Source organism: Manis javanica, chromosome 3 (genome assembly GCF_040802235.1).
Source record: "Manis javanica isolate MJ-LG chromosome 3, MJ_LKY, whole genome shotgun sequence".
In the NCBI taxonomy this organism is placed as follows: domain Eukaryota; kingdom Metazoa; phylum Chordata; class Mammalia; order Pholidota; family Manidae; genus Manis; species Manis javanica.
In genome coordinates this window covers 29,513,397-29,530,314 of record NC_133158.1, presented here as the reverse complement: position 1 = coordinate 29,530,314, position 16,918 = coordinate 29,513,397, and the positions used below count along the sequence as shown (strand labels likewise).

At 50.9% G+C, this 16,918-nt stretch overlaps 1 protein-coding gene across 1 annotated transcript; it reads left to right on the top strand.

Moving 5' to 3' along the window:
• Positions 1-7: 7 nt before the first annotated feature.
• On the top strand, positions 8-15,752 carry OXTR (oxytocin receptor). The gene is made up of 2 exons (XM_017667917.3): positions 8-935; positions 13,103-15,752. The coding sequence occupies exons 1-2, from the start codon at positions 20-22 to the stop codon at positions 13,348-13,350; spliced, it is 1,164 nt and encodes a 387-aa protein (XP_017523406.2). The 5' UTR covers positions 8-19; the 3' UTR covers positions 13,351-15,752.
• Positions 15,753-16,918: the final 1,166 nt, after the last annotated feature.

The window sequence follows — 16,918 nt, the reverse complement described above, 5'->3', positions numbered from 1 at the left end:
CTCGGCGGCCGCCACGGTCATGGAGGGCGCGCTTGCGGCCAACTGGAGCGCCGAGGCGATCAACGGGAGCGCGGCGCCGCCGGGGCCCGGGGGCAACCGCACGGCGGGGCCGCCGCAGCGCAACGAGGCTCTGGCGCGCGTGGAGGTGGCCGTGCTCTGCCTCATCCTCTTCCTGGCGCTGAGCGGCAACGTGTGCGTGCTGCTGGCGTTGCGCACCACGCGCCACAAGCACTCGCGCCTCTTTTTCTTCATGAAGCACTTGAGCATAGCCGACCTGGTGGTGGCCGTGTTCCAGGTGCTGCCGCAGCTGCTGTGGGACATCACCTTCCGCTTCTACGGGCCCGACCTGCTGTGCCGCCTGGTCAAATACCTGCAGGTGGTGGGCATGTTCGCCTCCACCTACCTGCTGCTGCTCATGTCGCTCGACCGCTGCCTCGCCATCTGCCAGCCGCTGCGTGCGCTACGCCGCCGCGCCGACCGCCTGGCGGTGCTCGCCACCTGGCTGGGCTGCCTGGTGGTCAGCGCGCCACAGGTGCACATCTTCTCGCTGCGTGAGGTGGCGGACGGCGTCTTCGACTGCTGGGCGGTCTTCATCCAGCCCTGGGGGCCCAAAGCTTACGTCACGTGGATCACGCTCGCCGTCTACATCGTGCCGGTCATCGTGCTCGCTGCCTGCTATGGCCTCATCAGCTTCAAGATCTGGCAGAACTTGCGGCTCAAGACGGCAGCGGCAGCCGAGGGGCCCGAGGGCGCGGCGGCGGGCAGCGGGGGGCGCGCGGCTCTGGCACGCGTCAGCAGCGTCAAACTCATCTCAAAGGCCAAGATCCGCACAGTTAAGATGACTTTTATTATCGTGTTGGCCTTCATCGTGTGCTGGACTCCATTCTTCTTCGTGCAGATGTGGAGTGTCTGGGACACCGACGCGCCCAAGGAAGGTAGCGCGGATGGGAAACCCGGGAGGGAAAACGGCGGGGCCGAACCCTGGGCCTGCTGCCTCCACACGTCCTGATTTCTAGGACTCTTGCTGGAGAGAAGCGGGATTTGGAATAACGCAGAGCTGGGTTTGATTGGTGGCTCCATCATCCCCTGGCTAAGTGATTTTGGGCATAATCTTCCCGAGGCTTGACTTCTTCTGTAAAATGGCAATAATGATAAAGTACAAGCTCTCACCAGGTAGCAGGGAAATGAAATGAGAAAATGCAGGTAAAGCCTAGCATAGTCCTTGGTACGTGTGGGGTGTTTGGTTTGTTGCAATGGACAAGGCACTAAAGTTCAAGCTATTTGCCTTTCCGGCATGGTTAGCAAGTGGTGGAGGTGACTTCTGAACCCGGCCCAAGTTCAAACTCTTTCTATTTTAAGTTCACTTTACAATGAGCTTTCGCTTTGAGTTCTTATCAGCCTGAAGCCACCAGGTATGGTTGGGTTAAGGGCAGCAGGAGGTGGGTGATTCCATTAGTCCAGCCAAGCACAGAGAAGGTGCTGGGCTGAGCTTCATGGGGACATCACCGTTCCAGGTAGAGAGGTGGCCACCACAAGGGGCAGTGGGCAGGTGCAGGCACTGGGGTGCCCAGGACAGACTTTGCCTCTGAGGGCAGGGAGTGGAGGAAACGAGCCCATATGCAGGCTTTCCAGTAAGACTTGGGAGGCTGAGTAATTTCTTTAGGCAGGAGCATGCTCTCCACCTGGGAGGACTGCAGAGGCCAGGGATGAGCTTGGCCAATGTCAGGTACACCTGGAGGAGACGTAGAATGGGGTGCTCCGTAGGGATGGAGATTGGGGGAGCAGAAAACACCTTGGCTTGTAGTGGTTCCAGGTGGCTGGGAGCTCCTGGCAGCTTGGCCTTTATTGCCCACAATTGCAGTAGCTCATTTGCAAAGAGCAGAAAGAATGGTCGGTGGTGATGAGCACCACACCTTTCTGTTGGCGGGTAAACACATAACACTGCAGTGGGAGACTCCGATGCCTGCAAGGCAACACCAAGGGGTTTGCTCTCCCCATTCTGTGCTCCAAGGAGAAATGTCCCATTTCTGGATATAATCACTACTACATGCCACAGTCTCCTATACAACCATCCTGTGGAAGCTCAAGTCTCCATTCAGCTGGATCACTGTGCTCTCCTCTCTTCTGGAAACCACAGATTCCTGGCTTTCCCCAGTCCTCCTGATTAGTGGCCCAGGCACTTTTTCAACATTTCTTGAGCACCTGTGCTATGCTAGGCCAGGTGTTGCAGGGTGAGGATTTCTGTGAAGACGCAGCAAAGCCAGTCTGGCTCCTTGGTGCAACCCCTAGTCACACTGTCTAGAGGGGGCTTAGAGGTCCAGAGAGGGCAAGACACTCTCTCTGGGTCACACAGACGAGAGCTGGATTTCCTGCCCCAAGCCACAGCTTTTTCTCCTGTGCCAGGCTTCTTGTGAAGGGTGCACAACTGGGGAGTTGGGCAAAAGCCAGCATGTTTCTGCGTAAAGCATCAGGCCACATCTGTCTGTGTCCTGGGCAGGATCGAAGAGACACTAGACTCAGGTTTTGAGGAGCTCAAGCACCAGCCCTTGAGGAAGGTGTGACCCACACCCTCTTAGAGCAGATACTGGAGAGGCCTGGGAACTAGTCCTCCCTCCAGCCCTTCCTAGCTGTGGGATTGGGGTGAGAGGTCCCCAACTACCCCTTGACCCTTAGTGTCTTACTTTTAGAATGAGGACCTTTCAGCACTCAGTTCATTCATTCCGCAGATACTTGGTCTCCTCTCTCTCTGTCCTCTCCTGGCCTCTCCCACTCATTTTTCTTTCTGGTGACTCTCCTACCTCCTTCTTTTCCCCATCTCCTCCTCATACAGCTTCCTAATGTCCATCTTCTGACCTACTCTGCCCTTTCTCACTTTCCTCCCTAAAGAATGAGAGCATGTGGTCATCACCACTGAGTGCAGTTTAAATCTTGCCTTGGTTTTAAAAGCACATCAGACAGTTTATTTCTCTGTTTCAATAACAAGACACAGGAAGAGAGTGAGAGGGTACCCCCAGCTAAAGTGGGAGCCAAAAGTCTTTTGGGTACCTGTGGTCCCTGAGGATTTCCGGGGGTGACACCTTCAGGAGAGATGGGCTCTGCTGTGACCCCAGGAGCAGGGAAATAAATGGGTTCTTAGGAGCCTCACACCTCATTTCCTTTTCCTCCTTCGCTGCTTTCCTAGTTCAGAGGAAAGGGTGGGGGTATCACCTAACTAACCCAGGCCCTCCGGTCCTCGTGGTCCTCCTCGGCATTCTGCCCTGGGTGCTCCAAGAAGGGTACAAATGCAGAAAACAGGATTCACGATGCCTGTTGTTGCTGGGAACGGGGGCCCAGTCCACCAGGGAGAGGACTTGGGCTCTGGCCACCAGCCTGGCCTCGTCATGCCTCTGCCGTAGGGCTGCAGGGGTCTGCATGGGTGTGGGCTCAGCCAGAACAGTGCCCTTTGCCCACTTGGCATTAATCTGGATAATTGTAAGTAGCAGCCTGGGCTGTCAGAAAAGATGGTGTTTACAATTACTTTGGAGCCGTGACTCAGTCTAGAGGCTATGAGCAAGTACAGGGGAAGGGATAAGAGAGACACATTCAAGCTATTCAAGAGACTTTGATCAGCAAAGTGGAATTAATCCTCAGTCCTCACTTTCCTCTCCAAAAGGAAGAGGATTTACAAGAGATGCAAAATCCCTGGGTCGGAGCTTGCCCATATCCTGGGGCATGGAGCCTGGGGGTTCAGGGAGCCCCCTGTGAACAGCGATGCATTCTGCAGGGAAGCCCAGGGGCAGACAGGCCCAGATGGAGGCAGGAGTCGGGTGGACATGAGCTCTGTTCCTGCCAGTAGTTTCTTCCTGAAAACCTCTGGGAAAACAAGAAGCTTCTTAACTGCTGGCTACAGATCAGGGGCTAATAGTGGGTGGAGAAATCACTCTTATCTTGGCCGCGCCTCGTGGTCCTCCAGGACTCCAGCTGTGCCTCCGTGAGGTTCCCCCTCACTGACATTAGTTTGGAACCAGGATGCTGCTTTTACACCTCTCTCCCTTGGAAAACTCCTCCCCCCACCCACCTTCATTCACAACAAGCACTGTTTTATGGGTTTACAGCTCGCCTTGTTCCCAAAACAATAAGAGGTAGAGCACAAAGATTCACTGTGGCAAGATAAGGTAGAGATAAGGACACTTGGGTGAAGAGGGGGAAAAGGATGGGAAAATTATAATGTTACAATAATAGTAGCGATAATAATAAAGGTTTGCTGGGTGGAAGTGAGCTGCACATGGGCTTCCTCTTCATAAGAGCCAAAGCAGAGAGGAAAACTCTCAATGTCAGTATTTCCATTGTTCAGAAGGAGAAACAGAAGAAGAAAGGAAGAGGAGTGTGGTGGTGATTTAACAAGCTCCCTTTCAAAGCAGCCCCGTGCTTTTGGAGCCCCGGTTTGGTGACACTGGCGAGATGGCAGGAGGGGTGACAGCAGGCATGCATGGCAGGTTTGGCCAACCCCTTGTGTTACCCTTCAGAATCAAATGCCACAGCCAATGATTTGGTGCCAGCCTTTCCCATTGAACTCAGTGGATTTGCTTTGCTGCTGGTCCCAAGGACTCCCGCCCTGGGTGGCTGCAAGGGAAGAGGTAGAGGGGGCCGTGTTTGTACTCCCAGGGCTTGGGTGGTGCTGGTTGGTATGGTGAGGCTGATTCCGGGTCTCTGTCTCCAGTTTCCCCTCCCATTGTTTGCCTTGTGAAATGCTCAGTCCCATGGGCGGAGATGTGAGAGGAGGGGATGGGCTGGCAGAGGGGCGGGGTGTGTTGCAAGCAGTAAGTGTGGCCCCTGTCTATTCACCATCCACAGGTGCCTGGAAGCCAGAAAAGCTATTGAGTTTTTAAAAATTTCACTCATGTTTCAGAGACGAGCCATTTTTATCTTTCAGAATAGTACCCTTTTCTCTCAGACTGGCTGATTTCTGTGGGAGCAAGAAAGTGTCCAGAGCACAGGGCGGGGACCCCTGCTGCATAGAGACTGCAGAGGGATCTGTCAGGTTGGCCAGGACAGGAGTGGGCACTGAGAATTCCAGATCGTGTGTGCATGCGGCCTGCCTGTGTGTGGAGTCTGCTCTGCCCTTTCCTCCTTTGTGTCCTTGAGCAATTGCTTCACCTCTCTGATCCTCAGCTTCCTCCTGTGTATACCGAGGATAGCAAAGCCTACTCATGGGGTTGTTATGGGGAGAATGTGGAATGACCCGTGGGGCCTGGAGACACGTGATCAGTGTCACTCTTCTCCCCACTGCCCCTATTCTACTTGTTAAGTTTTGTTTGCACCCTTGGGATTGGCTTAGAGAATCTTGGCACTTGTTGCTGAGGGAGGAGATGGACATGTTTCTCTTGAGAGCCTGGGTGGAGGGAAGAAGCAGATACTGCTGGACAACAGGTGGTGTGTCCAGGAAGGCTGGTATATGGGGGAGCTACCTGCATGGGCCAGAGAGGCGGACTGTGAGCCTTGTCACCTGTCTTGTTCATTGGTGTGTACGTAGGGCCTAGCCCGGGGCCGGGCACCCATCAAGAGCCAGCTGATGCTTGCTGAATAGGTTCATGGGAAATGGGAGAAGGAGGGTACGCAGGATGGGCCAGGGCTGGCTGTGTGGAGTGGGACACAGGAGAAATAAGGATTTTCCAAGCAACCTTCCAACAGTGGAACTGGCTACCTGGTAAAGAAGTGAGCACCCCATAACCAGGGGCAACTGAACATCTGTCTGAGGTGTTATGCCAGGAGGAAGGTGGAACTACACAGGGGCCTGGTATGGGTTTCCCCATCTGAAAATGAGCTTCCCAGCACCCCAACTCCCCACCCCACCAGTTTCTCTTTGACTATGGCCCCTCCAGTGGGGCCTGTCCCTTTCCCTTCCCAGGACATGGTGCCTGAGGATTGGGTGGATGGGTCACCTTGGAGGGACCTGCTCTTCAGACGACCTGCTGGTATGGAGAGCAGCAAGGGAGGGTGGACGTGAGGAGCTGAGACTCATCTTGCCCTGACGACCTCTCAGGCTTGGCCCTTCTGGGAATAAATTGCAGCTAGACAGTTAACAGCGCACTCTTGTCTGATTAAGTTGTTGCAGGTTCTTTTATGTTCTTCCCTAATGCTAATGTTTTCCCTTTGGGTTTCTGCCCCAAGGTGACTTCTCTTTCTTTTCCCCAAGGATTTGATTAGTAATAGCAAAAAAAAAAGATCTGTTGGGTGAGGCTTTGGTACAAGTATTTTCACATCTGATGGACATCTGAGTGGGCTGGGGAGGGGGTGCAGGAGGGCCCGCCCTGGCAGAAGATGCTCTTCAGAGAGGCTGGGCTGGCCTGTGCCAGCTGCCAGAGGGGCCCCCCTTGCCACGGTCCCCCCACCTTGCTTGGAAGCAAAGGGAAGCTGGCAGGCTCGCTCCCAGACACAGGTCTGTGGGGGCTGAACTCTGCCCTGTCACACCCATGTGTCAGGCATGCCTGCCAGAGCCCCTCCCCTCCGTGAGACTGTGCTGGGAAGTAGTGAGGAGCCCCTTCAGAGACCTGGTCTTGTTGCCATTTGGGGCATGTCTCTGGAAGGTCTCTGGGCCTCTGTCATTCCCCTCTGAGCAGTGGGAATAATATTGTGATGGAACACGACTCTCCCTCCAGGCACCCGTGACAGTTGTGAGGTGGTGGGTAAGTTGGTCACAGTGGCCACCTTTCATGCTTAGCAGCCTGCCAGGCTTCTACCCACAGCTGCCACTAGCACCTCCCTCCAGTGCGCCCACCAAACACATGTCCAGACATTGCCAAATGTCCCGTAAGGGGCACAGTCGCCCCTCGCGTAGAAGCTCTGTGTTAGACCCAGTATGTGGGCCTGGCCTGAACTAACACCCAGGAAACGAGTACCCTTGTCACCTCTGCCCTGGGCTCTGGCCAACCTGCCTGGTGACCCCCAGCCACACCTGATTATTTGCTACATCCCACAAAGTGCTTTGCTTTGCCCCCATGCGGATTCTGTTTCTACCACAGGAATGCCCACCCCAGTTTCTTCTGTGGAGCTCCATACCTCAAAGTCCATGGCCACTGCGTGGGCTGCTTGTGGCACAACTGCAGGGGGTACCATTTACCTCAGGGTCTTTTAAGAATGGTGGTCCCAGGATTTGTGCAGGGCACAGCCTCAACAGCTGGACATGGCAGCCTCATCCAGAGCTTGCTTTCAGAAAACCCTCCTGTTCCCCAATCTGGGGGTCTTCCTCCTCTGAATGCCAGTACATTCATTCTACAAATCGTTGTTCAGTGCCTCCTGAGGGTCCTGTCCAGAGGGGTCCTGGCCATGTAACCTCTTCTCTGATCTGTCCGTGTCCCGGGAGGAGGGGCCCTCCCTAGTCCCTCACCCATACCCCTGTGGCCAACAGCTGGCACATGCATGAATGTGGGGCAGTCAGGCCAAGGTGGGTCAGACTTATGAGTGAAACCACAGACCTCTGGGAGGGATACTCCCAGCCTGCCAGGCATGTGTTGGAGTCTTAATACCAAGGTGTAACCACATGGAACTACAGCAGTGGCCCTGGACAGTTACCAAACCTGCCTGGAGCTTAGGTTTCTGGGGTTAAGGATACAGTTTAGGTTGTGGGGAGGTTAGAATGTGGTGGTGGCACAGTGCCTAGTATATAGTAAGCACTCAAGAAATGTTTGTTTAAAAACAAACATGAGGGCTAAGTAGATACAGTTAAGGGGGTGGGTAATGCTTTGAGCTCGGGAGCAGCATTTAGCAGAGGGACTGTAGCGACTCTTGCAGAATGGTGACAAAGCCCCAAAAGGGTGGGAAGAAGAATGTTAAGAGCTAAAGAAACTGAGGCCTCAGCTGAGGAGGCAGCAGGAGGCAAGGTGGGAGGTTCTGGGTGTAGGTTTGAAAACCCAAGGGGACTCTTGCATGAGGGGTGTACAGCCAGGTGGTCTCCAGCATCCCAGCCCCAGGTTCCCGCCATCCCGATTCCTGGCCCCTGTGGGGCAGCCTCAGCCAGGGCCTCCCTTTGTGCTCCATCCGGAGCTGGAACTTCCTACCCGGCTGCCAGATGCTCCGGTACCACAACCTCTGCCTGCCATGGCCCATGCCTCACACCATAATGGGCACTCATTCCATTGCTCTCTCTTTCTCTCTGCCTGACCTTGATGTCTGAGTGTGAACTTGAGAACTTAATTTTCCTAGAGGGAATTGCATTTGGGTCCAATCATCTTGTTAGGAGGCCATGTCCTATTGTCAAGCGGGGAATTGTCTTTCTGCCTTTCCAACATGCTAGTGGCGCTTGCTTATTTATCAGGACTTCCTGTCTGCTAATTTCATGCTTCACTTCAATTCAGTCCCTTATTGAACTCTTCTTATTTTCCAGTCTCTGCTAGCAGCCATGGACAGAGCCACAAGTGGGACACAGTCCCCAGCCACAGATTATAAATATAAATAATGACAGTATACAGGGATGATGCTGTAAGAGATTTATTTATTTATTAATCAAGTACTGTGAATGCCCCAGGAGACGTTAGCTGATTCTTTCACCCTGTGAAAAAAAATTAGAGGGTTTCAGGCAGGAAGCAAAGTTTGAAAAGGGTCTTGAAGGATGATAAGGAGGCGAATATGCAAAGAAGCAGATGCCCATCCCATGTTGAGATCATTGGACAGTTACTTTATTACCTTTCCCCCTCTTGAAGAACTACTTCTCAAATTTCAGTGTGCACACTAACCACATGGGGGATCTTGTTAAAATGCAGATTCTGAATCAAGAGGTCTGGGTGGGGCCTTAGAGTCCGCGTTTTTAACAAGCCTCTGGGTGATTCCCATGCAGTGCCCACACAGCTGGCCCATTCACTACGCGCTGAGTAGTCAGTCTTTAACAGCTTATTTACCTTTTACCAGAATATGCAGTGTGCCTTTACATGTATGGCCCAAATTGGCTGCAGGGCCTGACTTTCCCCAGGGTAGAGAAGGGCTGGTCATTTGCAAAAGGGCCCCCAGCTCTTCCACTCCCAGAAGGTGGTTATTCCTCAGGTATAGCCCACTGAGCCCAACATGTCCCCCAGATTTGAGCAAGTGATATATCCGAAGTCCATTTAAAGCTTGGGAGCCCACATATTTGGCTTTTAATCCTGACCTTAGGATACATGGGGAAATCACACATCTGTAAATTTTAGAACAATTGTAATGTTGTAAAATTGTGGTCTTTTCAAAGAAGGCACTCTGTAAGACATACTAGTTGTCTTGCCAATGGGTTTCAGCCCTGGGCAAGTTCACTATGGATTCAATGTGACCAAAGAAATTGACAGCAGAACATTCTCTGGGGTGAAAGAGTTTATTACCTGGCTTGTCCTCGGGCAGTAGGTCGAGCACTAGCGTCTCTACCTCTGCCCAGAGCACTGGGCCAAGCTCTCTATATAGCTCAATAATAGCTTATTGCCTAAAGGTGTGGAAGCAGTAGCCTAGCAACAGGCCAGTTACATCATCAGGTGGTTTAAGTTCGGTGAGGATCCTGGCCATAGGAACCCCAACTTCCCCACACTAGTATTCAATCATTATGTAAGTGTACATTCAGAAATCATTAAAAAGAAAATAAAAGATCTCCATAGACCACAGCTCCCAAATTCCCACACTGCCAACCCCTATAGGAACAAGGGACATAGACCCACATTCCCGATCAACTGGGGGGAGGCCAGATTTAGGGGAGGTGGGATGGGCAGGGGGAAGCCTTAAAAGCAGTGAGTCATTTTTGGAATAAGGGCCCCACATGAAAGCTGACTGGCTTCGCATAATTTCAGTGCATATGTCCGATGAGCCTGTGTCTTGGAGCTGTGTGTGAGATGCATCAGTTGCCGCAGGAGCAATGCAGCTGAGAGAGGCTGTGGCCAGCTTCCCGTCAGCTGTTCTGGGCTAATTTGGGCCTTCGGTGCTGGGGCGGAGCGAGTGCCAGGAAAGCTGAACAGGGCCTCTCTGGGGCTAGAGTAAAGCCAGGCTGGTGGTCAGATGGGATGCTTAGGGCACACCGTCCTCAGTCCACCCTCTGTGAGTCACAGTGCTGAGTGGAAATAGAGTTGTTTCCATCTCCTGAGGGTAAAATTGCCCAGTAGGGGACGTTCGCTTTCAGTGGGTCCATTTTTGCTCCTTTCGTCTCCTTGGCATGTAGAAGTCCCCACTTAGAGATGATCCCTGGTCCCCAGCCGCAGGCCCATCAGAGCCTCCCCAGATGCTGCCGTTCCCCCATCCATGGAGTGCCTGTCTTGTACTTCTCCCTTGCCTACCAGTATTTGTGAATCCCTTGAAGGCAGGTCCCCAGGGCTGAGTAGAGAGACCAGGAAGGATACATGAGCACCTCATTTCCTTGGCGTCCTCTAGAAATGCCCTCAGCTCCAGGCCAGGGACCAGCCCTCCCGCTCATCCTGCCTTCTTGGCGGGGGCCTGAGAGTAGTGTGCATGCGCTCAGGGCTCAGCCCCGGGGAGAAGGTGTTGTTTCAATGGGGGGCAGTGGAAGAAATGTGAGAGCTAGGACTCCACACGGAGACTGTGAACGCTGTTCTTTCCCAAGGTTGCAGCCACCTCACCTCCCCTTTTGGATTTCTCACATCACTGGCGGAGTAAGTTTTCCCAAAATGGACTATCTGGAGGTCTTGTGGGATCACACAATCCACTCCCAAGCATCTGGGCTAAATTTTTTTTTTTTTAAGTTCTTGAAGTTAAGAAAGAAAAGGCAAAAGACAGTTTCTTTAATCAACCTGTTATCCGGAGTCCCCAAACCTTGGACTTAGCTGATCAAATCTCATATCCATTAATAACAATACTAGTAATAATAGTCATCATCATTTGAATAAATACTTGGCCATTTACAAAGCCCTTTTATACTATTTTCTTTTCAATCTCTCAGTCTTTGTGTCCCTTCCATTTTACAGGTAAGGATGCTAAGGCTCAGACAGGAGATGTGACTCAGAGAATGATTACCTGGGCAAGGAACTCAGAACCCAAGTGCTGGCATGTGAACCCTGTGTTCCTGGCCCCCTCTTACCTCTGAGCCAGTGCTCCACTGCATCACATCTCGGAATGGCTTCCTCTGCAACCCCCGAGGTGCTGGCTGCCAGGCCCACCTTTCTGCGGGGAGTGGGGTCATTTCTGACTTCTGGTCCTCCTTTTCTTTGTACTGAGTAATCATTGCTCTTCTCTGTGGAAAGTGTGGCCTGGGGGCTGTTTCCCTGGGAGTTTGAAGCTGGAATAGCCCTTCAGAGAAGCTTGAATTGAGGCAAAGGAGTGGACCTTTGTAGGTAGGATGGAGCAGTCATTGGATGTGGGCTTTCTCTGGGATGGGGTATTACCCTTTGGCCAAAGGCAGTGCCCTGTGGGGGCCTCAGTGTGAGCTTCGGCCCCAGCTCTCTGGCAGCTGGCAGATGAGCCCCTGGATCCAAAAGCAGGACCCGGGCCCGGGGCACCACAGATGCCCTGTGAACCTGCTGGACTCTGCTTGGGGCAGTGCTGGTGTAAGGCACCTTTTCTATCAGTACCCTGTGAGCAGCTACCCAATGGGTGGCTGTTTTTGAAAGAAGACGATCCACCTGGTAAGGATGTCAGTATAGAGCACCCAGCGGGGAACATGGCCCTAGAACTTGGGGCTGGAATGCAGGTGGGCATTGAGAGGGCAGCTCTCAGGTGTGGAGACAGCAGCTTCTCCCTGCTGGGATGTCCAGCCTCACGTGTGAGCTAAGACAGATCTCACGGTAAAATCTGCAGGGCAGGATCAGATACGCCCTGGGACCCCAAGACGATGGACTAAGACAAGAGCATTTTTACCTGCTGCTGGTTGAGACCAAAGACTGGTGGGGCTTCTAAACCTTCTTGTAGCCACCCTTCCCCATATGGAAGTGGCTGTGAGCAGGAGTTTGGGTGCGTTGTCTTCCTTGCAGGTTTCTGGAAGGGCCTCTGGTCCTCTGTCAGTGGGAGAGGTCTACTGTTTGCCAGATTTAAGTCCATTCAAAGAAACCCAGATTTCTTCCCCCCTTAACATGGAAGTACTTAAGATTCCTAAGTAGTTCTTAACTTAGGAAGTAACTAGGAATTTTTCTTCCACTTCGAAGCTTAAATTTGTTACAGGCAGTGTCTTGGAATTGGCCTGTGATCCTTAATTTTACCTGACGCTCACTGAATCCTCAGTATGAGAGCTTCTGCACAGGGCCTCGTAGAACTTTATGCCACCTTTTTCCTGGGTGAGTCTCATTTGTTGCACTGAAGCAGTGCCCTTAGGGACATTCTCTGCAGAAATGCTTTCTGTGTTCCCCGCGGGAGGAGAGTAGATTCTCTGTTGCCACCGTGCCTTTGCCTATGCCATTCCTTCCACTTGGAACGCCCGTCTTCCCTTCTCTGCCTAGAAAGCTCAGAAGCATCTTCAGGTATCTACTCCATGGCTGGGTTCCACGGGGCTGGCCTGGTCATGCTTTGCTCTCAGAGTCACACCCCTCCACAGTGCGCCCACCTTACCCACTTCGAGCCCACCTCGTGGTGCTACTCACTTTTTTTGGGGGGTCCCAGTGCCGAGCCTGGTACCTGGCACACAGTTGTGAAGCAGCCAACTGCATACTGGGCCCTTACCTACTATGTACCAGGCACTCTTTAACCCTCGTAGCATTTCCATGAGGTTCAGGCATTCTTGTTACCCCTGTTAAAGATGAGGAAACAGCACTTTCTTGGGGAGTTGGCAGTAATTTGCTGCCAGTGGGGCTGGAATACAGACTAAGTCTGGCAGCTTCTGGACTCTGTGTTCTGATTCCGAGTGTAGGTTTTGGAGAGTTGCTAGGCGAGTGATGAATGAACAGGTGGCTGGGATGAGCACGGCTCCTGCTGATGGAGGCATGCAGCAGGTAAGCTGTGGTGAGAGGAAGGACAGGCAGCATTCCTGGCCGGGCTGAGCCGGGGAAGGCATGGGGAACAGGCCGAGGGCAGGCCCAGAGCAAGGACTGGAAGGAAGGCAGACTTGTCTCTTTAGCACTCCATCCTGTGACCCAGTGCTGGGTACCTGGGAAAGGCAGTTCTCAGGAAATGGTAGTGGATGACCCAGTAGTCATGCCCTGTTCTCCTTTCTCCTGCACCCCCACCCTCCTTTCAGCCTCGGCTTTCATCATAGCCATGCTCCTGGCCAGCCTGAACAGCTGCTGCAACCCCTGGATCTACCTGCTCTTCACCGGCCACCTTTTCCACGAACTGGTGCAGCGCTTCCTCTGCTGCTCCTCCCGCTACCTGAAGGGCACCCGGCCAGGAGAGACGAGCGTCAGCAAAAAAAGCAACTCGTCCACCTTTGTGCTGAGCCGGCACAGCTCCAGCCAGAGGAGCTGCTCGCAGCCATCCACCGTGTGACCAGCCTGGGTGGGTCGCGACTGCCTCCCTGGGCTCAGAGTGTGCTGACGCGGGCAGTCCACCCCGCGGTGGCCACGTACGGTTGTGAATAAGGTACCTTTCAGTTCGTATGACTCCATTACCTCAGGGTAGCTCGAGAGGGGTGGGGAGGAGGTCTCCATGATGGAAGACGATAGGGTGATCGGCCATCAGACCGTCCCTGGGTCTCCCCAGGCTCCCACAATACTTCTGCCCTGACCCCCACTGCTGCCCCTGGCTGGTGGATGGGTTGTCTTTTTATTCCTGGACCTATAGTTTCACTCCCATATCTTTTCATTCCTTTTTTCTGGGATCTTGTGAAAGGTGGTAAATATAGGATTGGTGACCAATTGGGGGAAGAAGCCTAGTGTGCTGAGCTTGGTGTAAAGGGACCTCAGATGGGGAGGGTGGTGCTAATGTCCTCCTCACCTCAAGTGCGTTGCCTTTGTGTGGACCGATCCTAGCATCCTTGGGTACCAGCTTGTCAGAAGGGGGCCCTAGGAACAGCAGATTCCCTCCTGAGACCATTTGGCACAAAACTTGTGTTAAAAATGCTTAAGTTTGGAAAGAAAAAGAAAAGTCCCCTAAATTGAAGGAGTAAAACTTTCTGTGGGTGACATGATTCTGTATGTAGGAAATTCTAAGGAATTCATATACACACATAGGGACCCACATGGCCATCAGAACTAATAAATGACTTCTGCGAGGTTTCAGGGTATGGGGTCAATATTCAAAAAATCAATTGTATTTCTTTATACTAACAGAACAATATTGAAATGAAATTAAGAAATAGTTCCATTTATAATAGCATCAGAAATTATAAAATTTAATACATTTAATGAAATAAGACAACTTGAAAACTACAAAATGTCACTGAAAGAAACTGAAGAAGACTTAAATGGAAAGACACTCTGTATTCATGGATCAGAGACTTAAATATTGCTAAGATGACAATATTCTCTAAATTGATCTACAGATTCAGTGCCATCCCTGTCAAAATCCTAGTTTGCTGCTTTGCACAAACTGATCCTAAACTTTGTATGAAAATGCAAGGGACCCAGAATAGCCAAATAAACCTCGCAAAAGAGGAACCACGTTGGTGGATGTGGGTGGATCCACTTTGAGGCTTCAAAACTTAGTGCAAAGCTACAGTAATCAAAAGAGTGTAGTACTGGCATGAGCCTAGACATATAGACCAGTGGAATCTCAAAGAGAATACAGATATAAGCCCTTAGATTTACAGCCAATTGATTTTTGATGTGTGACAAGAGAATTCAATAGGGAAGATAGTCTTTTCAACAGTGTTGAGACAACTGGATATCCACATACAAAAGAATGAAGTTGGACCCCTACCTCACACTATATACAAAAATAAACACAAAATGCATCCAAGACCTAAATGTAAGAACTAAAACTATAAAACTCTTAGAAGAAAAGACAGGCATAAATCTTTGTGACCTTGTGACCTTGGATTAGACAACAGTTTCTTAGATATGACCCCCAAAATCACAAGCAAAGGAAAAATAGATAACGTGGACCTCATAAAAATGGGGTGAAAAACTTTTATGCTTCAAAGGACAATATCAAGAAGGTGAAAAGACAACTCGCAAAATGGAGGAAAGTATTTGCAAATCATAAACTTGTATCCGAAAGATAACAAGAACTCTTACAACTTAAAATAAAAAGATAAGCCAATTTAAAAAGTGGGAAAATATCTGAATAAACAAATGAGTAGACATATTTTCATATCTTATCCTTGGAAGATAAACACATAGCCCATAAGCACACTTAATATTATCATTAAGGAAGTTACAAATCCTAGTGAAATACCACTTCATACCCACTAAGATGGCTATACAGTCAAAAAGATGGGCGGTAACAGGTGTTGGCGAGGCTGTAGAGAAGCTGGAACTGTCATGCCTTGCTTGTGGGAATGTAAAATGGTGCAGCCACTTTGGAAAATAGTTTGGCAGTTCCTCAAAAAGTTAAACATAGAATTACCATATGAGCCAGAAATGCCATTCCTAGATATTTACTCAAGAGAAATGAAATCATAGAGATACACAAAAACTTGTACATAAATGTTCATAGCATCATAATTTATAACAGGCCAAAAGTGGAAGTGACCCAAACGTCTACCAACTGATGAATGGATAAATAAAATGTGGTATCTATACAATGGCATATTACTGAATAATAACAAGAAATGAAGTAATAATTCATGCCTCACATGAATGAACACTGAAAACATTTCTAAGTGAAAGAAACCACAACAAAAAGCCACAAATGATACCATTCTACTTAAATGAAATGCCCAGATAGGCGAATCTCTAGAGACAGATTATAGAACAGTGGCTGCCAGGGATTGGGGCTGGGGTGGGTGGGAGTGACTGTTAATAGATACAAGGCTTCTTTTTTGGGTGATGGAAGTTTTCTGGAGCTAGTAATGGTGGTGCACGATGCTGAGAACATTCAGATTCATGATTCAGAAACCACTGAATTGAACACTTTAAAAAAATAAATGTTTACAAGCTGAATTCTCACAGGTGGCCTGCTTAAAGGACGAATTCCTCAGAATCTCCTGTTGCCCAGAGTATTGGTTTCTCTGTGCAGCTCACCATTTGTGGGACTCCCATGGTATGTCCAGCTTGGCTCAAAGTGCCAGCAGCGATGATACCCCATCCTGCTCTGGTAAAGGCAGTGGCGCCCTGTGGCTGCAGACCCTCAGGTTCTGTTTATAGGGTCAGTTCACCAAGGGCCTCTAAGGTTTTACTACCTGAGGAGCATGCTCCCAGATGTCCTCTCAGCCTTGAGTTAGGACATGATTGTGTCCAAGAAATGCTTTGGCCGTTAAATACAGGACATTATAGATCAGAGGTTTTCCGACTGGGAAAGGCTCTCAGTTGCACTCTGAGGCGTTATTTTTTATTTCCACCCGTATTTTTGGACTCATGTGAGCAGCAAGAGCACTTCCCCAAAGCCCCAGATGCACTCTCTCCATACACACTTTGCTCTTTTCCCTCCACACAGCATTATACACACGTACACACACATGCACACAGTAGAACAGGTGAGCAGGGTCTAGATGTTCAGGGAGAAGAAAGGGCACACACTGAAATGCCGGTGTTCACAGTCTCAGCATTTAGTATGAGATCTCCAGGACAAACTGGAAGCGGAGACAATTATCTTTGGACCGAGAGACGTGTCTTAGTGTTGCTGTGACATGCACCCAGAGCATCAGCGCCAGCCAGGCCTTGCTCTTTGGGAAGCTAACAAGATGCCGGTTTGGGGTCTCAGTACCCTTGTACCAGGACCAGGGGAATTCTGTATGAATGCAGCAATTGTGGGGTCTCTTGGCATTTGAACCTCGCTGCTCATCAGCTAGAGATGCCCCAGTCTCTGCTCTTCATGGGGAAGTTGCCATCCTACCAGCCAACACAGGCCACCAGAGATCAAGGAGATAGCGACTCACAGTAGATTTTTCTAACTGGGACACAACCTTCCCAAGAACCCTGGAGTTACGAGGTTCTTCGGGCACCAGAACCACCTG

Excerpts from the sequence above, each read along its gene's own strand:
- OXTR (XM_017667917.3), top strand. The coding sequence starts at position 20 with ATGGAGGGCGCGCTTGCGGCCAACTGGAGCGCCGAGGCGATCAACGGG. Across the intron at positions 936-13,102 it reads CACCGACGCGCCCAAGGAAG|CCTCGGCTTTCATCATAGCC; the intron begins GTAGCGCGGATG and ends CCCTCCTTTCAG.